The sequence below is a fragment of the Eschrichtius robustus genome, chromosome 3 (assembly GCF_028021215.1).
Source record: "Eschrichtius robustus isolate mEscRob2 chromosome 3, mEscRob2.pri, whole genome shotgun sequence".
In the NCBI taxonomy this organism is placed as follows: Eukaryota; Metazoa; Chordata; class Mammalia; order Artiodactyla; family Eschrichtiidae; genus Eschrichtius; species Eschrichtius robustus.
The window spans coordinates 8,018,274-8,040,915 of NC_090826.1; the positions used below are offsets into that span (position 1 = coordinate 8,018,274).

Below are 22,642 nucleotides of genomic sequence, written 5' to 3' on the forward strand. Positions count from 1 at the left end.
AAGAGAGGCCAAGCCTCAGCATTCAGTCAGTCCCTGAAGTATGTGACTGGGTTAATCACATGAGAAATCACTTTAAAAAAAAATTTATTCATTTTTTGGCCATGTCGTGTGGCATGCGAGATCTTAGTTCCCCGACCAGGGGTCGAACCCGTGCCCCTGCGGTGGAAGCACGGAGTCCTAACCACTGGACCGCCAGGGAAGTCCCGAGAAATCACTTTTAATATGGACAGTGAGGCTTCATACTTTTCAGTCAAAAGTAATTTTACTGTTTATGACATTCTACAGATGATTTAGAGGTCTGTGTTTCTAGTGTATACACGCACACACATACATACACACGTATATACATATTATCTAATAACTTACGTATTAGTTATTATCAATTGTGGATTTCACAAATAAAACTATCCTTCCAATGAATGCTTCATTACTAAATGCTTTTCTTAAGTAGATAATAGGATCTTTAAAAAGCATTTGTTTTAAATAGTGGTTGGATTAATTCAGTAATTTTCTAATTTTTATTTCTGATATATTGAAATATTTCAAGCCTTATGAAGCACCTTGAAATAGTAACATGGTCCATTTCCAAATTTTGTCTGCTAACTTACCTAGGATTCAGTCACAAGATATTTACTGAGCACCTACTGTGTACCAAGCTCTGTTGTATATTCTGGTGACATCTAGTGAATGTCGTTGGTCTGATTCTTTTCAAGTTCTCTGTATAGATCCTACCTATTAAAAATGTGATTATTTTTGTTTTCCGATTGCCCTATTCAGATTCAGTGGTATGAATTTACTGATTTGGTTGTTGTGAGTTTACAGTATAACATCATGCTGAACTAAAAAACATTTAACTGAGTCACTTATAAAATCAAAACATTTTCATCCTCTAGGTATTATTAACCCAAAGAACCCAAAGGAAGCTCCAAAGTCCTTCAGCTTTGACTACTCCTACTGGTCTCACACCTCGGTGAGTGTACCCATGGTGCAGCGTGGTAGAACAGTTGTGGGTTTTAAACCTTTTGAAAGAGCCTGAAGATCCACAGGGAAAACAAAGATTACCAACATCTAGGGAAATGAAGAGTAAGACCCTTTGCAGTATCCCCTTACTGATTATAGGACCCCAAATCTTGCTGGCTTCTAGGGATTGTTCCTAAACTAGAGTTTGCTTCTGCATCTCTTTGTTATGCATTTTTTGTTCTTTTTTTCCTATTTTGTGTTAGAGTAGGAGATGTTTTAAACTATTGCAAAGCCTAATTGCCAAGGGAAGGGCCTGTGAAAGGGGTTGGAAAACATTCTTCACTGAAAGCTGTGTTTATTGAGAAATAGCCACACCACCTGGAGCGAATTAAAAGAAATATTTTTATATGTGGACTTGATCTTTGATCTTTCAGCCCCATTTTCTACTTAAAATTTTCTTGGAGCTCCCTGTGAATGGAAGAGTGATACCTTCAAGGTTATGGAAAATGAAATGTAATCATGTCAGATAATTTCATGTAGATATTTTTATGTATGGCTGGCCTGGATGTCTCTGATAGTGCCTCTGTGTGTGTGCATTTAATGGGAAAAATAAACTATATGTAGGGGGCACTTAAAAAATATATTTTAGGTGGTTATTCTGATTTCAAACACTTTTATTTATTATAGAAGTAATCAAATAAGCATAGGAAAGAATATGAATAAAATGCCATTTATTTTTCCTTTCAATCTTTATAGCCCGAAGATCCCTGTTTTGCATCTCAAAACCGTGTGTACAATGATATTGGAAAGGAAATGCTCTTACATGCCTTTGAAGGATATAATGTCTGTATTTTTGCCTATGGGCAGACTGGTGCTGGGAAGTCTTATACAATGATGGGTAAACAAGAAGAAAGCCAGGCTGGCATCATTCCACAGGTAAAAAACAAAAAAACAGAAGAATGAAAAACCTCTGTTCATTATTACTCTTAGTCCTCAATTGCATTAACAATTATTTTTATTAGCAAACATTTATTCAGGGACTACTGTATGCGAGGCACAAAGATAAATCCCTTTCCCTGAGAGGAGCTAACAGTCTGATGGAAAAGACTGATATGTATTCATGTCTGTTTTTAAAGGTGGGAAAGTTGACTTTTTGTAAAGGTTTTGCTGTATATCCAATGCCATGTTACTTTATCTTTTGAACAATGTTATCAGCTTCTTTAAAAAGTGATAGTATGTGTCAGGCTCTGTTCTGAATCCTGGGGACACCTGGTGAGTGTTGTTGGTCTGATTTTTTTTCCCAAGTTCATATATATAGATCACCTCTTAAGAATGTGTTTATTTTTGTTTTTTGATTGCCTTATTTAATTGCCTTTCCTTTTATCCTGTTAAAATTAATTCTATCACTTAAAGCTTGAACAATCTGAGATTTTTTTTCTTTTTTAAGAGCAGTTAGTCTTTTGATTCTGTATTGTTTGGGAATGGAGAAAAGTTGTGACACAGGTACATTTAGGAAGAACTTCTTTTGCTAGTAACAGGAACGTGGTTTGCTTTTATTAATGATATTTGGGATTAATTTTAAAGTGTTCTTTTACTGTAGGCCTAGTGTGGCCATTGCTGTATTCTGAAAATAAAATATATAAGGGAGCAATAGCTACTTCTTTGAATGGATTATTGGATTATAATTTTAAATTCAGCTATATAATTGAAATGCTTATTATTAATAAAGATTAGGACATTTTCAGAAAAAGATGAACATACTAGCGTGCACACACACACACACACACACACACACACACTCACATATATTTTTTTAAATTTTGACTGTGTCAGGTCTTAGTTGCAGCATGTAGGATCTTTAGCTGCGGCATGCGGACTTCTTATTTGCGTTATGCATGCGGGATCTAGTTCCCCAATCAGGGATTGAACCCGGGCCCCATGCATTGGGAGCACGGAGTCTCACCCCCTGGACCACCAGGGAAGTCCCTATTTTTTTTTTTTAACGTAAAAAATAATGTCTGTATTGAGACATATATTTGGGAATTGTCCTTCTTTGTGTATAGTAATGGTAATAATTATAATGCTAATTAGAGAAAACATTAAATGTAGCACTCATAATGTGCCAAGCACAGGTCTAAGTCTTTGCTTTTACTACTATGTAATAACTTCTTTGACAATAAAATAATTGTTTGTAGATATAGCAAGTAATATTAAATAGTCCTTCTCTTTCCTTTAATTTGTTTGTTATTGGAATTCTTGTATAGTTACATATGTATCTCTTTTCTGGTAGAATTTTTGAATATTTTATTTTAATGCCAAAGTATGAATTTTTAAGAAGACTTATGTTTTAGAAACTGCCACTTAAAATCCATCTTAAATTCTGTTTAGACTTCTAGAGAATCATGAACATATAGTTCATTTTTCAAATGTATATTGATTGCTTTAATACTAAATATATAGCAAACGAAAATTCAGTGGATTTTTATTAATTATTATTTAAAACATCACATATTTTAAATAAATTCAAAGGATAGGGAGAGTGAAATTTTATAATTTTCCTGATCTAGAAAAATTGTTTTCTGTTAGAAATGTCACTGTGTAATGGAACAGCCTCTCATAAAAGGGATTGGAATCTTAAGGCAGAGGTAAAGGGGAAAAATTTATAGAATCAAAATTATTCTCAAAAATACCTTTATTCACTCTTTTCAAATAGTGTATATTCTCTCTATGCATATATGTATGAATTTACAATGTGTATAGTAACTGAGAACATATAATAAAATTTATATATCATGATAAATAAGTGTGCAAAATACAGTTTAATAGTAGTTTTACTCCTACAATTATAGTACTGATAGTTGAGTCACAGTTAATTCTAGTATAATATGAAGAGTTGAATTCACATGAAGTAAAATCAATGACATAACAATAGAAGAGACATAATCCCTTCTCTTCCCCTATATGTGGCTTTCTTTCTAAGGAAACATTATTGAGGTGATACTGTTGAGGGACAATAGGGATTAGATGAGAAGAATGTATTAAAAACTTTCCTTTCATTTCATTCAAAGCATTTACCTTTGATGTTGATGCCATTAATATTTAGCGAAAAAAAGAGAAAGGGGATCTCGCTAATCCCTTTAGCACGCATGGGTAACGTAGTACTTCTGATTTATGCTCTTCGTGCCTCTCGTTCTGTTTCTACAGTTATGTGAAGAACTATTTGAGAAAATCAATGACAACTGTAACGAAGAAATGTCTTACTCTGTAGAGGTGCGTACATTCGTGGGTTAAAAACAGAGTCCTCTGTGGTCCATTCTCTCAAATGCTACTTTTAAATGGTTCCGAATTATGACTGAGCTATAGATCGCTTAACCATTGCCCCAATTCTGTACTTTGAGGCTATTTCTACGTTTTAGTTATAATGAAGAATGTTGCAATTAAATCCTTGTTCATAAGTTTGTGGCTTCATTTTCAGTTATTTCCTTTTTATGTATGTTGGTTGTCAGATGATACATTTGAATTGCCAAATGGCCTTTTGAAAGGCTATACCAATTTTCCATTCCATCAGGAGGGTGTAAGCACCCACTGTGTCCTCGTCAACGTTTAGTATTTTTGTTTTTTAATCTTTGCCAATTTAATAAGGGAAATTTTCTCACTCTTAAAATTAGAATTTCTTTGATTAGCAGTGTGATTGAACATCTTGTAAATTATGCATATGCCTGTTTACATTTTGGGATTGCAATGTTTTTGTTATTCATTTGCATGAACTCTTCCCCCTTTAATATTATTAATAATGACTTTTGACAGGCATAGGTTTTAAAATATATGTAAGCAAATCTCTTCTCCCCTTCTCCCCTTTGTAATTGTTTATAATCTTGGAAAGTTATTCTCCATTCAGTGTATATACCCTAGTTCTTTTGAGAAGAGGTCTGTAGAATTACATTATATATGTTCGTTTATTTGATAAACATTTCCACTTTTTTGTACAAGTGCTTTATGAAGCTGTTGTTTTACACATCCCCATTTTTGGTATTCAGTTTCATAGTAGCTGAAGTTACTAAAACATTCTGTTAACATGAGCCTGTTGTTTTGAGAAATCAGTCTGTTTTTTAAGTGACTTCTAGATTTTTTAAAATGTATATGTTGTGACTTTCTATAGGTCTTATGCAATTCTTAGTTGACCCACTTAGCTGCTTTGGGTTTTTTCTTTACCTATAAAGTGTTGTATAAATTTCAAAGAATTCTGCCTGGTAACTATCATGCACCAAAAGGGGAATGTGCTGCTCTAAAAATATTTTTTGTTAAAATGAATTCTCTGAATAGCTTGTCTCATCCTATAACTATTCTTTTTTGAATATTAAATGTATAGCAAATGAAAATCAGTAATCTTTATTAATCATTCTTATTAAAATATCATAAATTTTAAATAAATTCAAAGGATAGGGACAGTGACAATGTGATTGAAGTTTTTCAGCTTATAGGTAATAAAAGAAGCTGCCATTTTCTTTCATGTTATTCAGAGTTCACAGGCTTATTTGGAGTGCACAGTGTATCCCTAATTGATACTTTGTTGTTCTTCACATCGGTGGGACCTCTACCTCCTCTCCTGCCTCTCTCCCTTATTTACTCTACTGCAGCCACACTGGCCTTCTTTTTTTCTTTTTTTTTTTTTGCTGTTTCTGGAACATACCAGGAACATTCCTACCTCAATGTCTTTTCATTTACATTTCTTTTGGCCTGAAATTTTCTTTCCTGGATGTCTTTTTTTTTCTTTCTTTCCTTTTTAATATTTATTTATTTAGTTGCGCCAGGTCTTAGTTGCGGCAGGCAGACTCCTTAGTTTCGGCAAGCAGGCTCCTTAGTTGTGGTTTGCGGGCTCCTTAGCTGTGGCATGCAAACTCTTAGTTGTGACATGCGTGTGGGATCTCGTTCCCTGAGCAGGGATTGAACCCCGGCCCCCTGCATTGGGATTTCAGAGTCTTTGCCACCAGGGAAGTCCCAATATCTTTTTGACTAAGTTTTCACCTCCAAGTCTTTTGCTCAAATCATACCCTCTCAATGAGGCTTGCCATGACCACCTTATTTAATTTTGCAACTTGCCCTCTACCACAGCACTCCTGACCTCTCTTGCTCTGTTCTTTTTTTTTTTTAATAGTATTCATCACTTCTAACCTACTTTATAATATTTTACTTATTTTTTATGTTTGTTGTTTATTTTCAGTATCCCTTTTAGAATCATAAGCTCATTAGGGCAAGGATCTTTATTTACTGATGTATGCCAAGGGCCTATAAAGTGCCTGGAAGCTAATGGTGCTCAGGGAATTGAACTTGCCAAGTGGGGTATATGATGGTTGGTTCAGAAGTAGTGATGTCTTTAGATGGATTTGCATATTAGAGAATAAGTAACGGAGCACATCAACCTTACTCAGGTTATTTGGGTCCTCTTAGTACCATGCCTGTGTGAAAAGGGACAGCAAGTTTTCCAAGAAAATATAATATCTTCCTGGGATTCAGGATTGTATGTACAAGTTTTAAGTACACAAGAATGATTAAAGTTACCATTTCAATTTCTCATCTAGAATAACCTGCTTTAAGAAAGAATATTTGTTGTCCTGTTGTTTTATTCTTGTAATAGATCAATTACTTTATCTTTTGAGGGTTTTCAGTATTTTAAAAACTGACTTTAAAATACAGTATAAATATAGTCAGAGCAGACTGAAAGAGAATGGAATGGAGATACAGTTTTATTTCAGATGTTCTGAAAATGTTTCTCTAGAAATTTAAACTTGAAGAATGCAGGAGTTACATTGTATGATTGAACAACTCAGTGACACGGAAGTGTTTTATTCCTAGGGAAGCATCGTGATAAGTCTTACTGTGGTGAATTTTTCCCACTTCGGAGTCTTGATTGCTTAGAAGTCTGATCTTGTAGATCCTTCAAAGCCAGACTCTTGAGTGAAGCTCATTTGACTGATGTTAGGAAACCACCATGTTGGTTTGTTACTTTCCCGTGAGGAATAAATATTACCCTGACCAGAACACTCACATTAGCAAGACTGGTATATTATCCTCCTGTGGGCAGACCTCTATTGGAACCCTGTTGTTTTTTTTGGTGAGTATGGAATTGGAGAGGAGTTGATTAGACAAATTAAATGTTCAATTGCTTCAGATGAAGAAATGATAGCCTAATACATCCCTTTCCATGATAGGAATGTTCTTGCTGATGGGACAAGAATTCCTGAAGTGTACTGTCTGTGGCTTCCCCTTTCCCCAGGGGACTTGGATAGGTCCTCCCAAACAATCAGGTTCCATGCTAACCAACCCTTACCCCTTCTGATAGATATATGTTTGGTCACAATGTGGCCAGACTTAAAGTATGAGTCGCAGATCTCTTTTGTCTTCCCTGCTCTGGAATATTGATGTTGTTCCTTGGTTTTAACACTAATAGAAATCTTGTTTTCAAGCTTTTGGAGTAACCTCATTGTAATCCCCAGTTATTGACAACAGCATGCATTAAAAAAAACCAAAACACTAATAACTGAAATAACTGATAAGTTACTACTAAAAATGATTTTTTTTCTGCCTAAGACAAGTAGGAGCTATTGTGTGCTGAGAGAGCCTGTTTACCCCCTTTTCTTTCCTGAGAAAGTCAGAAGGCTGGTTCTAACCTGCTCAGTTATATCTGTGCTACTGGTAATAGAATAAAAGGGACTGGAATTGGTATTTCACGTTGTAAAGGTTACTGATCTCTAATTGTAGAGCTTTTAATAAAAGGTGAAAAGATAAAAAGATTTTAAAATCATTTTAATGTATAGGATTTCTTTTTTCAAGTCCTCTAAGTCACTTTAATAATATGTTCCTAGGTGAGCTACATGGAAATTTACTGTGAAAGAGTACGAGACTTGCTGAATCCAAAAAACAAGGGTAACTTGCGTGTGCGTGAACATCCACTTCTTGGCCCATATGTGGAGGATCTGTCAAAGTTGGCAGTAACATCCTACACAGACATTGCTGACCTCATGGATGCTGGGAACAAAGCCAGGTATGGTAGGAAATAGACTGATGACTGAGGTCTTTGGTATATTTTGAGGCCTTTTGTTCCTGGTTAAGGTTCCTGTTATAACTATGAAAGTTGCTTTCACTGTGGAGTCCTCTGATCCTTTGGCTATGCTGGAGAAGCAGGGTCCTCAGCATATTTGGTATCCTTCTCATCCAAACAATGCACTACTGAAACACGTTAGAACTTTGATTAAGTTTTACTATTAGGTTTTCATCAAGTTGTGGTAAAATGTTGGTTATCACATGCCTATGGTAGTTAATTGATTCCAGAATAACTGAGCACCTAATAAAGAATAAAAATCAGATGCCTTGGTGGTTTCTAAAGGTATAGCTGGAGTATGAAGAATGATTCTGATGGGGTGCCTTTGGAGTTGGCAGGTAACTTGATAGGTTCACAGATAAGGTGTATTGAGAGCAATTTTGTGTAAGTGACAATCTTGTAATCTGAATAAGTTTAAAGCTGTCGCTTGTGATTGTTATGCTTATAATTTGGAGGCTACTATCATTTTAGCATTCATCTCAGGATTCTGTCGTCATGTGGTCACATTTATGTTTTTTTAGGACAGTGGCAGCTACCAACATGAATGAAACAAGTAGCCGTTCCCATGCTGTGTTTACCATTGTTTTCACCCAGAAGAAACATGATACTGAAACCAACCTTTCCACTGAGAAGGTAGGAGAACTTCAGTGTCTGGGCTTGAGTTGTGTGGAATGGGGATTTTCAGAAGTCCCTCCTGCTACCTTCTGATTTTGTGGAAGGGAAGAAAGTTGCCCTTTTACTTAATGAAGGGTATTTTATACTTTCCACTAATCATTTTTATTCCACTCTAAACCAGTTTTGAGCATGGGTTCTTGAGTGAAATTGCAAGATAGAAAATAAGGTTAAGAAAAAACAATCCAAGACTTTTGAGTCTCAAAAACTGCTCTATGCAAGAGAGTTAAGCAGTTCTGTGGGGAAGAAGATCCTTTTCTTCTTGACTGGAATCTCTTAATTACCTTGTTAACTTCTCTGGTATGTGTATTTTACTTTTTTGAGCTCTGATAATGTTACTGTGGAATTAAACTGTTTAAGCAAATAATTAAGCAGACAAGATGTGTTTTATTCTTGGGAAAAAAATAACTGCACAGCATTTCTGATGTTCCTCAAATACCTGTGCTTGTTAGTTTCTCATTTTCTACAGTGGTTGGTTAAATGTAGTAGACTTTGGGATTAAACTGCTTGCTTTAGATCTTAGCTCTGCCATTTTTCTGCAGTGTTATGTTGGGCAAGTTAGTCTTTGTGCCTCAGTTTCTCTAACCTCATAGGATTGGTGAAGAGGGGTAAATATTAGTATAGGGTAAATGCATCTACTAGTGCCTGGCACAGAGTAGCCACTCAATAAATGTTAATTTTATTTTTATTACCATTAATAATAGACTTACGTTGATTTCTACTCTGCCTACATTCCTAGGTAGCATGCAGCTGGATTTTTAAATCTGAAGTTAGATTTATTGTCCTGGCTGTTATAAAAGATCTTGCCTTATAAACTGAGTACTTTGTGATGCTGATATCACTAAAAACTAAAATCAGCTTTTAGTTGGTGACTTACTTGTTCGTTCATTTTAGCTGAAGATTATTTTTCAAAATACACTCTTCATATAGGTGATCAAATAACTTGACACTGCCCAGCCAGAGGTTCTATATTAATGTCATTTAGTAGTCAGTATTTGTCTGACTGGCACCAAGGAACATGCTATGTGAAAGCATTTTTTCTTTTCTTCCCTGATGTTAAATCTACGAAAATGATGATGTTAACCCATAACCATAGCTTCTATTTTGGATACTTTTCTGTAAACTTTCCTGAAGCTTTAAAAAATTTTTTTAAACAACTTTATTGAGGTATTATTGAAGTACAACAAACAACACGTATTTAGAGTATAAAATTGGATCACATATGTATACAGTAGTCCCACCCTTTATCTGCCGGAGATAACATTCCAAGACCCGCAGTGAATGCCTGAAACTGCAGATAGTATCAAAACCTTATATATACTGTTTTTTTCCCATACATTTATATTTAGGATAAAGTTTAATTTATAAATTAGGCACAGTAAGAGATTAATGACAATAATAAAATAGAACAATTACAATAATATACTGTGGTGTTGATATGTGAATGTAGTCTCTCTCACTCTCAGAATATCTTATTGTACAAATTTAGTGCCTTTTCCATCTTAACTAAGCAGTTATCACACACTGTGGCCATAACTTTTGCAGCCTGAAGTGCAACAGCAAAACTAGCATGAATTTCTTTTTCCCTCTTCACAATTTCATGAATAGAAGATTCATTGTTACCGTAGATATTAGCAACCTCAGCATACACTTAAAGGAAGCACTTTGCGGCTTCTGTTTGGCATATCCGAATTGCCAGCATTACTACTCTTGCGCTTTGGGACCATTATTAAGTAAAATGAGGGTCACTTGAACACCAGCACTGTGATACCACAACAATTGGTCTGATAACTGAGCCGGCTACTAAGTGACTAAGGAGTGGGATATGCTGGACAAAGGGATGATCACATCCCAGGCATCGACCGGGATAGAGCGAGATTTCATCATGCTGCTTAGAATGACACACAATTTAAAACCTATGAATTGTTCATTTCTGGAATTTTCCATTTAATATTTTCTGACTGCAGTTGACCATGGGTAGCTGAAACCGTGGAAAGTGAAACGGTGGATAAGGGGGGACTACCTGTACACCTGTAAAACCAGTACCACAATTCAGATAATGAAAATTTCTTTTACTCCCCAAAATTGCCTTATGCCCCTTTTTAATCTCTTCCACTCTCATCCTCAGGCAATCCCTGATTTGATTTCTGTCACTATAGATTAGTTTACACTTTCCAGAATTTTGTTAAATAGAATCATATAGTACGTACTATTTTCTGCCAGCTTCTTTCAACTTAGCATAATGATTTAGAGATTCACCTGTATTGTTGTGTGTATCCATAGTTCACTCATTTTCATTGCTGATCAGTATTCCATTGTATGGATATATCACAGTTTGCGCATTACTTCATCTGTTGATGGTCATTTAAATGAACAGTTTTTGATCATTACAAGTGAAGATGCCATGAACATTTGTATGCAGGTCTTTGTGTGCATACTTGTTCTTTGTTTCTCTTGGTAAATACCTAGGAGTAGGGGACTTCCCTGGTGGTCCCGTGGTTAAGAATCCACGCTTCTACTGCAGGGGGTGCGGGTTCAATCCCTGGTCGGCGAACTAAGATCCTGCGTGCCACACGGTGTGGCCAAAAAAAAAAAAAAAAAAAAGAATAAAACACAACAACAAAAAATACCTAGGAGTAGGATGGTTGAGTCTTATGGTAGGTGTACGTTTAGTTTCTTAAGAATCTGCCAAACTGCTTTCAAAAGCGATTGTAAAATTTTACATTCCCATCAGCAGTGTGTGAGAGTTCCAGTTGCTAGAAGCTTCATCTTTAATATGCCATTTAATGGGTTTTATACATTTTTATGACATATCATTTTAAAATGTGTTTATCCTAAAATTACTTCTTTTAAACCAAGGTAATGGATATGAACTTTTTTTGCATGCTCTTTAAATTGACTGCAGTATGTTTGTCTTCTTATGCCACGTATAAGAGGTCTAATTAACATTTTTAGTGTTCTCTATGACTTAATCTTTTAATTTCTTGCCTCTAAATGTTTTCTACTTCTACCTTGCTTATTTTTTAATTGCCCCAGTGTTATTGTTCTTTACCAGGTCAGTAAAATCAGCTTGGTGGATCTAGCGGGAAGTGAACGAGCTGATTCAACTGGTGCCAAAGGGACTCGATTAAAGGTATTTATTTTACCAAACAAATAGCCTAGTCAGTAAATGTTCTTTGGGAATTCCCTGGTGGTCCAGTGGTTAGGACCCCTCGCTGTCACTGCTGAGGGCACGGGTTCAATCCCTGGTCAGGGAACTAAGATCCCGTAAGCTGTGCAGCACGGCCAAAAAAAAAAAGTTCTATAACACAGGTCAGCAAACTATGGCCAGTAAGCCAAATCCAGCCCACTGCCTGTTTTTATAAATAAAGTTTTATTGGGACACAGCTACATCTATTTGTGTATCGTCTGTGGCTGCTTTCGTGCTATAGTGATAGGGTTGAGAAGTTGCAGCAGAGACCACATGGCCCACAAAACCTTTTACAGAAAAAATTTTATGTCTTCTGATCTGTAACTTCAATGCAAAGATATGTTACATGATAATAGTTAAAGTGGACTTCATGGTCAAGGTGAAAATTGAATTGTATTTTGAGGAACAGTCAGAATTTGGTTAGATGGAAGTAAGGGACAGTAATGGGAAAAGAATACACAAGATCTAGATGTGAGAACAAGCATGGAGTTTTCTAGAGATATGCTTAACAGGAGGAGAAATTTCATGTCATTGAGTTGTCGGAAGAAGGCTGCATCTGTAAGTTTTTGGAGCACAGACATCTTGACGATACTTCAGGACGGCGAGTTAGGCATGTGGTCCTGGCATGTCAACAAGTGGAGAGGAGTAAAGATTGAGGGTTAAAGGAGGTTTTTAGAACTTGTGGTCATAAATAAACAAATAATGCTAGCATATGGTTAATTGTATTTTATGTGTTATATATGATATGGCAATAGTAGAAATTATCGTAATTCTTTTATGTTTGGTGTTGATTTCAGGAAGGAGCAAATATTAATAAGTCTCTTACAACTCTGGGTAAAGTCATTTCAGCCTTGGCAGAGGTGGTGAGTGTTATATTTCATTGCATGAGAAAATTTGTTCAACACATGTACTTGACGATATTTTATGGTGGCTTACAAAGGATGGTCTCTTGGTCCTTTTATATAATCTTGCCTTTCTCCTTTTAAAGCTTTTCAGATAAGATACTGGGTATAACACACTTTGACTTTGTACTGAAAATAAAAGTGATTAAGGAGAATGAAAGTAAATGTAGATCTGTAAAGGCTAGAATTAAAACTAGGTCTTTGCAAAGACCTAAGGTTTGACTATTTGAACCTTATTTTATATCTCTCATAAAAACCAAGTGTATTTATTACATATTCTTTTCTATATGATCTTTTCTAAATAGGATACTGTACATTTTAGAGTATTTTGAGCAATTTGCCTTGGTGAATGCTGTTGATTTGTGGGCCAATAATATACTTATTAAACTAGTTTTATTTTTTCTTATTCCTTAGCTGTGGAACACTAAAGCTGAAACAGTTTTTGTATAAGGGACTTCATTATTTAGGTTAGAAGCTAAGGAACTACTAGGTACTGTATGCTTTAATTTAGTTTAGTACCTCATTTGAATCCCTAAAAAAGAATGAAATGTTTTCTTGCTTGTCTCTGAGAAGTCATATTCAATTTATGACTTAAAATTTAAACAGAATATTTTCTATTTGGAGGCTTATCCTGTGTTTTCATTCTCTTTTAAATGCTTTCATCTGTAGGATAACTGCACCAGCAAGGTATGGTGGGGCTTGGTAGAAATGAACTAGCTGTATATTCAGTTGTGATGATTTTAAATCCTCAGCAGGATATATGGAGGACTAAGTAGGAATGGGACCTTCAAAAAACTTTTTATTTATTTTCTAGCACTGGAATTTAGAATTGCTGTTTAGGGTGACCATGAATCATGAGACTACACACCAAAATTAATTTAGGGAACATGATGTGCTTTGGAGAATGAATAGGGGAACAAGAGAGAAATTTGAGGGTGCTTCTATATTGTGTTATCTTATGGTGCTTCTCCTAGTGATCTATAAGATTGTGACTTGAAGAAGTCGCCTATAAACCTCTTAAAGAGCAATAAAAGAAATTTCTTATGGGTACCATTCTAAAACATAGCTGGCTTCTTGAAATTATTGGTATATGTTTTTTAAACCTCTTTGTATTATCTTGTTTCCTACCATGGAAAGTCATGGATTATTTAATCATTAAAAAAATTTTTTTCTACTGTTTGATTATACATAAAGTGAAGGCTCTAGAATCAAGTTAAATTTCTAACTGTATCTACAAAACACATTATTTGCATCCTTATTAATCCAGATACAATAGATTTTTCTTTTCCTTAAATTCTACACAGATATTCTAAAATTTATTACTACTCTTTAGCATAAATAATAGAGCACTTTAACAGTTTGTTCTGAATCACAAGAGTAACATCAGGGATAGAGGCAGTGTCTGCATTGAAATATTTTTAAATGTATAGATTTGTGTATTCTCTACTTCTACAAAAATATTAATAAAACATAATGCTCTTTTTCTGTTTTCTGTTTTTTATTTTTGTAAAGCTGCCTTAGATTAAGACATCTCTCTGCTATTTGATATTATACATGTGTGGATATTCTTCACATATCTAATCTGGGTCCCAGAACAATGAAGACTTAAAATTTAGTGATTATTCTAACTTGTCCATTTGCTTATCTGTTAACATCCATATCAACCAGAAGAAGAGTCCTAGTTTTCTATGTATTTCCCACACTGCTCTATGCCACAAAATTTTGCAGATGATTTTTTTATAATCAGTTTTATAAAACCCAGTTTAGTACTTTGTATCTGTGTCATAAACTGTAACAGATCAGAAATAAATTTTAGTTTTTATGTAACAAGCATGAGTTTTGGTGAATTAAGATGTATTATTATTTCCGCTGAGGGGAGAAACAGGATTATTACCATCCATACTTAATAGTATTTCTTTTTAGAGAGGTTAATGATCTAAGTAAAGCTTTTTATGTAAATACTGAAACACTTATTTTGAAAAAATTATGGATGTGAGAACAGGAGATTAATTTGTATGAGAGCAAATAGAGAAGAAATGGCTAAAATTCTGTGGTATTTTCAAGTGGAAAAGATTGAAGTTCTATTTATGCTTCTTCATTTAACTACTTCTTAATTTAGTCTAATTGACAGAAGTGAAAATAGAACATTTTAGAATCTGACACTGCTTATTTTTACAGTGCTGTAGGCAGTCACTGTAACTGGCATACTTTAAATCTTGCAGCCTTTTCAGTACTAACCACAGCAAAGTGGAGTGTTTAGGTGCAGTGGGGAACGGAAAGGATAAACTGAGGTTTCAGGCCCCAAGAATTTTATAGTGGAATGAAAGTCGCACTCGGCTGTGAATGACTGAGACGGTTAATTCTCGCTAAAGGTCTGTGTAATTTAGAAATAGAACCTGCTGTGGAAAATGACTTTGTAATTGGTGGAACGTGTGTCGGTGGGTGGAGTAGGATGAGATGTAGGGGACGTATTTGATGAGATGGAATTCAAGTGCCAACTTGCCTACTTCCTTTCCTCCTCAACAAACCAGAGTCAGCTACTTAGTACTATCTGTCTGAATACCCATGCTTTAGCACGAAGTAGATCATCCTTAGTTTAATGTAACCTCAGATTATACCAGGAATGGATTATAAAACTGCCTATTACTGGGGAAATATTGATCAGTGAACTCTGGCTTTCCCCTTAGAAGCTTCTTTTTTTTTTTTTTTTTTTAACGTCTTTACTGGAGTATAATTGCTTTACAATGTTGTGTTAGTTTCTGCTGTATAACAAAGTGAATCAGCTATATGTATACATATATCCCCATATCCCCTCCCTCTTGCGTCTCCCTCCCACCCTCCCTTTCCCATCCCTCTAGGTCCCCTTAGTAGCTTCTTAAATTGTCACAACATAGTAGTCAGCCAGCAGATATTGGAGTAGCTATTATACACAAAGCGTTTGCATTGTTTTTTACTTTCAGAGGATATAATTTCCTCCATTTCAGCACTGGCTTTGTGTTGGTGCTTTTTGCTTTATCCTGTGATAATGAGAAGGGACATGGAGAGAGCAGTACAAGTAAACTATTTTTTTTAAAATTTTTATTGGAGTATAGTTGATTTACAATGTTATATTAGTTTCAGGTGCACAGCAAACAAGTAAACTCTTGATAAATATAGAAACTTTATCTTGCAGTCTTTTTAAATCTCCAGATTAGCAAATTACATCACTTTCTTAGACCTTTTCACTTTGAGTCCAAATTCTAATGGTTGGATTTATTTTGAACATAATTTCCTTTTAAAGAAACCAAATGTGTATTAATATACAAGAGTTACTAGATATGCAATATCCCACTTGCTGATTTGGTGGTTGGCCAAGTAAATTCATTAACTAAATGAGTTGTTCCTACACATCCAACCTGGAACACACAGGATTCATCTTTGCCCCTCTGCAAAAGTAAAAATTATTATTTGAGGATTGGGTATTAGATGATATTAAGGAATTACTGTTAATTTTGCTAACTGTGAGAATGGTCTTATAGTTACTTTTTTTTTTTATAAAGTCCTTCTCTGTTAGAGATATGTACCTGAAGTATATTTAGGTGGAATGTTGGATTTGCTTTAGAGCCCTACACGAGCTATAAAAGACAGGGTATTAGATAATAGTATTGTATTGGTGTTAAATTTCCTGAATTTGGTCATTGAACTGTGACTGTGTAAGAGAATGTCCTTATCTGCTGAAGTGTTTAGGGATAAAAGGGCATGGGGTCTGCAGTTTCCTCCAAAATGGTTCAGGAAGAAAAAATGTAGAAGAGTGTTTGAGTGATAATTGAAAAGTGATTGGCAAAAAAATTGATAATGGTTGGAGCTGCATGATGGATATGTGGTAGCTCATTATGCTACTCTCCAAACTGCTGTGTATGTTGTAAATTTTTCAAAATAAAATATAAAAAAAATTATTTATTGGATGAGCTTTGGGTATTGTGAAGAACTGAAGCTGTGAGTGTTAAATTTCAACAGTGATGACATCCTACTGTAATTTAATTTACTTGGGAATTTTAGACTGGTTTGCCTTTTGTGTGAATTATTCCTCTCTAACAACGCTAAGAGAGGCTAAGGCCATTTCTTTCTGTTTAATAGAGTAAGAAGAAGAAGAAAACTGATTTTATTCCGTACAGAGATTCTGTACTTACTTGGCTCCTTCGAGAAAATCTAGGTATGTTGATCCACCAGTGTGTGGATCTTTTTAAAGCTGTTTACTGATTATGTTTTGTGGTTAATTGTCCTGTATTTCTGGTTTTTGAGAAGAAAAATCTCTATTACTAACTTGAGTACTCTTTCCTTTTTTCATTTTTTCTCTTGATTCAAGCTGGTTGGATTTGCTCGCCTTAATTTAATTTAATTTTTTTGGTTTTTTTTTCCTACTGGTTTTATTGAGATATAATTGACATACAGCACTGTATAAGTTTAAGGCGTACAGCATAATGATTTGACTTACATCCATCATGAAGTGATGATCACAGTAAGTTTAGTGAACATCCATCATCTCATACAGATGAAACACATTAAAGAGACAGAAAAATATTTTTCTTGTGATGAGAACTCTTAGGATTTACTCTCTTAACTTTCATTTATAACATAGTGCAGTGTTAATTATATTTTTCATGTTGTACATTACATTCCTAGTACTTATTTATCTTATAGCTGGAAGTTTGTACCTTTGGACTACCTTCATCTAATTTCCCCTCTGCCCTACCCCCTGCCTCTGGTAACCACAAATCTGATCTCTTTTTCTGTGAGTTAGTTTGTTTGTTTGTTTTTGAAGTATAGTTGACCTACAGCACTATGTTAGTTCCCGTTACACAACATAGTGATTTGGTATTTCTATACATTTCAAACTGATCATCACACAAGTCTAGTTAATGATACGTTATCATACAAAGATATTACTGTAGTTATTGACTGTATTTCCCACACTGTACATAGCAATCTATATATATGGATTATTGTAAATTACCGATCTCTTAAGTTCGTGCATTTTAACAACTCAACCTTTCTACCGCACATCCCCCCGGCTCCCTGCCTCACGTTTAATGTTTTGGCATCATATTTTACATCTCTTTATTTGTGTATCCCTTAATTACTTATTGAGGATATAGATGATTTTACTACTTTTACCTGTTAACCTTCCTACTTGCTTTATACGTGGCTTTACTACCTTTATTGTATATTTGGCTTTACCAATGAGATTTTTCCTTTTGTAGTTTCCATGTTTTTAGTTGTGGCCTTTTCTTTTTTACTTAGAGAAGTCCCTTTAACATTTCTTGTAAAACTGGTTTGGTGGTGCTGAACTCCTTTAGCTTTTGCTTATCTGTGAAACTTTTGATACCTCCGTCAAATCTGAATGAAAGCCTTGCCAGGTAGAGTATTATTGGTTACAGGTTTTTCCTTTTCATCATTTTAAATATATCATGCCACTCCATTCTGGAGAGTTTCTGCTGAAAAGTCAGCTGATAGCCTTATGGGAGTTCCCTTGTAGTAACTTGTTGCTTTTCCCTTGCTGCTTTTAACATTCTCTCTTTATCTTTAATTTTTGCCATTTTAATTATAATGTGTCTTGGAGTGGTCCTCTTTGGGTTGACCCTGTTGGAGACTCTGTGTGCTTCCTGGACCTGGATGTCTTTTTCCTTTCCCAGGTTAGGGAAGTTTTCATCTATTTTATCTTCAAATATGTTCTCTCCCTCTTTTCCTTGTGCAGCCCCTGTCATGTCATGTTAGTATACTTGATGTTGTACCAGAGGTCTCTTAAACTGTCCTCATTTCTTTTTATTCATTTTTCTGTTCAGCTTTAGTAATTTCCACTATTCCATCTTCCAGCTCACTGATCCATTCCTCTGTATCATCTAATCTACTGTTGATTCCTTCTAGTGTATTTGTCATTTCAGTTATTGTATTCTTCATCTTTTTCTGGTTCTTCTTTATATTTTCTAACTCTTGTTAAAAACTTCTGACTTCTCACTCTGTTGATTCAGTCTTCTCCCGAGTTCTTTGAACATCTTTACAATCACTAACTTGAACTCTCTGTTGGGTAGATTGCCTGTTTCCACTTAGTTCTTCTGGGTTTTATCTTGTTCCTTTGTTTTGAACATATTTCTCTGTTGCCTCATTTTGCCTAATTTGTTGTTTTTATTTGTGTATCTGGTAGGTTGGTTATGTGTCCCGACCTTGGAGAAGTGGCCTTTTGTAGGAGACGTCCTATGCATTCCAGCAATGCACTTCCCTCTGGTCACCAGAGCTATATGCTCTAGGGGTGCCGCCTATTTGGGCTGCGTGGGTCCTTCTCTTGTGGCAGGCTGACTACTGTGGGAAGTCTGGTAGGCGTGGCTGACCCCCGGTCCGGTTGCTTTCCAGGCCCTGCCTTGTGTGGAGGCTGCCAAACATTGGTGGGTGGGGCTGGGTTCTGGAGTGGGTGGTTACAGGGCTGGGGGTCCTGGATCTGTTGTCGATCTGCTGGTGGGTAGGACCAGTTCCTGACAGGGCTGGCTGCAGAGCCTGGAGTGTCCTAAAGCTGGTGTTGGCATGCTGGTGAGTGGGGCTGGATCCTGGGGCAGCTGGCTGAAGGGTCCAAGGTGTCTCAGAGCTGGTATCGGCCTGGTGGCAGGTGGACTGGAGCCCAGGGCATCCCGGGGCTAGTGTCAGCTCACTGATGGACAGAGCTGGGTCCCTAGGTCTCTGGCTGCAGGGCCCTGAGGGTCTTAAAGCTGGTGTTGGCCTGCTGGTGGGCAGGGTTGGGGCCCAGGGGATTCTGGGGCTGGTGCTGGCCCACTGGTGGGTGGAGCTGGGTCCCAGGGTCCCTGGGGCTGGTGCCAGTGCGCTGGTGTGCGGGGCAGGGTCTTGGGCCCTCTGGTAGACAGGGCTGGGTCCCGGAGTGGCTGTGGGTTCTGCGGGTCTTAAGGTAGCAGACCTGCTGGTGGGCAGGGCCAGTCCCAGCACTAATAAGCTAGAGGGAGAATTCCAAAATGAGACTTGCCTGTACCAATGTCCTTGTGATAGAACGAGCTCCCAAAATTGGCTGCTGCCAGTGTCTGTGTCCCCAGGGTGCACTCCTGCCTCTTGTCCTCCAAGATCAGCATGTGGGTCTGACCCAGGCTCCTTTCAGATTACTGCTTCTGCCCTAGGTCCTGGAGCAGGTGAGACTTTGTGTGTGCCCTTTAAGAGTGGAGTCTCTGTTTTCCACAGCCTTCTGGCTCTCCCAAAAGTAAGCCCTGCTGGGCTTCAAAGCCAAACGTTCTGGGGGCTCATCTACCTGGTGCAGTCGCCTGATGGGGGGCTCAGGCCCCTTGCTCTTTGGGGAGAACCTCTGCAATTGTAATTATCCTCCCATTTGTGGGTCGCCCACCCAGGGCTGTGGGTCTTAACTGTCCCACATCGCTGCCCCTCCTACCTGTCTCGTTGTGATTCCTTCCTTAGTTGCAGAAGGTCTTTTCTGCTAGTCTTCCGTTTTTTCTCATCAGTAGCTGCTCTGTAAACAGTTGTAATTTTGGTGTGCCTGTGGGAGGAGGGAGCTCAGGGTCTTCCTGCTCCGCCATCTTGGCTACTTCCCTGGATTTGCTCACCTTTAAATCAGGGTTTGCTCCCAAATCTCGTTTACTTCAGGACATGAACCGTGAAGTAGTTGTTTATCTGACCACACGCACCTGCTTCAAACTGTTGTTCCTTCTTCCTTTTTGAAAACCCCATGTTCCTTTTGATGCACATAATTTGATGTTACCAAGCCTTACTCCTCTTTGTTGATGTTTTCCGGCCTTTTTGCCCTTCATTCACTGTTCTTGTAGACCCTTTCCCTCATTCTTAATGAGAAGGAGGTAGTGATTAGCTGTGTCACATGTTGCTGATAGAAGGAGTGGCTGAGAATGGCCTGTTGTGCTGTCCATGTTGCCAGTGACTCTGACATCACTAAGAATGGCCTTGGTGGAGTGGCTGAGATCTTAATGGGAGTGGGAAGAGGGAAACTGGCCACAGTACATCGAGACACTAAGATGTGCATGTAACAGTGCCTGGCGTGGGGACAGTCCAAAAATCTGTTGATTAAATCTTGGGATCTGAGATTGTGCTGTCTGATTTGACACATTCAATAAAATTTTTTCTAAAATGAGTATGGTTTGAGATAATTATAATTCATCTTTTTAGGTGGCAATTCTCGGACTGCGATGGTTGCTGCTCTGAGCCCAGCAGATATCAACTATGATGAAACTTTGAGCACTCTGAGGTACTCCAGTTTGATTTCAGTAGCTAAACAGAACACAGTGCTACCATAAGTCATCTTGTTATGCCATGGATTTTCATATGCTATGTGGGTAGTCGCTTGAGTAAACAATGATCCATCCCTCTCATAACAGGGAACATGGGGGGAAATTGTTTTTATTATAATAGAGTTTACCTGTCTATCGTGTTTAGTTTCATTGAGAAAGGCAGGAACTTTTTCATAGGAAAGATATTAAATTTGCTCTAGTGAGATTTTTGGATAACTTTTAGATAATAGTAGAAATTTCTTAACAATATTTATTTCTATAAAAAGAAGTGTCCCCTTCTCCTGTTTGTCATTATAGAAATGCTCACATCATAAAAAGTAACAAAGTTATGAGTACATGTAATATTTTAAGAATTACTGACAGAATGTTTACTAATAGGGTAGTTTTATATATGAATAGGTTCCATTATTTTAATCTGGAACTTTCAACTCTTGTCTCATTAAAGACATTTTTGATATAATGGAAGAAACACTATATGGTCTAATAAATTAGTTTTGAGTCCTCTCTCTGATATTTATTTCCTTTGTGATCTTGGGGAAATCACTTAAATTCATTGGAGCCTTTTTCCTCATCTTTATAAGGTACTATAAAGCTTTCTACAAATGTATTATTACTAAGGCTCATAAAATGTGTTAATACTCAAGCTGTTTGACTTAGAAATAATGGTATGCTACTTATGAGAAGTAGAGCATTTGAGGAATGGCAAAAATGTGTTTTCTTTTTGGATCTAGATATGCAGATCGTGCAAAACAAATTAAATGCAATGCTGTTATCAATGAGGACCCCAATGCCAAACTGGTTCGTGAATTAAAGGAAGAGGTGACACGGCTGAAGGACCTTCTTCGTGCTCAGGGGTTGGGAGATATTATTGATAGTAAGTGAATTAAGAATCAACACAAAATCTATTCCTTTCCTCTCAAGGGCTCTTCAACTTAGAGTTAAAGAAGAACTTGAGGCAGCTAGATGGTAGAGAAAGAGTTTTTTGTTTCTTCTTAACTTCTTAAAAAGCCCATTGATGGTAGTTCCCTGGTGGCTTAGTGGTTAGGATTTTGGGCTTTCACTGCCATGGCCCGGTTTAATCCCTGGTTGGGGAACAGATCCCGCAAGACCTGTGGCCAAAAAAAAAGAAAAAAAAAAAACTCATTGAAAATGATCTTAGAATTCCTTTATGTACCATGTACCAGGTTATCCGTTTGAACTCATGAAATTACTTCTTAAAACGTAATATATCATTATTTGTATTTTTATTAGATTTCTGTTTTAGATCAGCAGTGAAGTTTATTTGGAATGTTAAGTTTATTCTCACTGAGAAATTAATCACTTCATAAAACTGTTACTTAAAATTTTTGGTTTTGAGTTATGGGTTTCTCTAGATTAATGTAGTAGTAATACATATGTAAGAAACCCACCATTCCAGTCACCTTTCAGATAAGATTTACCTTTGAGTGGTTGCCCCCCTACAAAATGATTGAATGCCCCCCAACTCACTCCTTATGAACTTATGAAGGGGAAAATAACCAATTCCTGTCAA

General features: G+C 36.6%; 1 protein-coding gene across 11 annotated transcripts in view; it reads left to right on the plus strand.

Moving 5' to 3' along the window:
• KIF1B (kinesin family member 1B) overlaps nucleotides 1–22,642 on the plus strand; it is a 325,658-nt gene that overhangs the window by 216,732 nt on the left and 86,284 nt on the right. For 10 of the 11 annotated variants that reach the window (XR_011073456.1, XM_068538850.1, XM_068538849.1 and 7 more), the window contains 10 exons: nucleotides 894–970; nucleotides 1,717–1,896; nucleotides 4,165–4,230; nucleotides 7,824–8,002; nucleotides 8,581–8,692; nucleotides 11,787–11,864; nucleotides 12,719–12,784; nucleotides 16,940–17,015; nucleotides 20,990–21,068; nucleotides 21,843–21,985. Coding sequence is in view for 10 of the 11 variants with exons in the window: in XM_068538850.1 (XP_068394951.1) it covers nucleotides 894–970; nucleotides 1,717–1,896; nucleotides 4,165–4,230; nucleotides 7,824–8,002; nucleotides 8,581–8,692; nucleotides 11,787–11,864; nucleotides 12,719–12,784; nucleotides 16,940–17,015; nucleotides 20,990–21,068; nucleotides 21,843–21,985 (1,056 nt within the window). In the remaining variant the exon portion in view is untranslated. Of the gene's footprint in view, nucleotides 1–893; nucleotides 971–1,716; nucleotides 1,897–4,160; nucleotides 4,231–7,823; nucleotides 8,003–8,580; nucleotides 8,693–11,786; nucleotides 11,865–12,718; nucleotides 12,785–16,939; nucleotides 17,016–20,989; nucleotides 21,069–21,842; nucleotides 21,986–22,642 lie in introns of all 11 variants that reach the window. The other variant, XM_068538857.1, reaches the window with a different exon arrangement.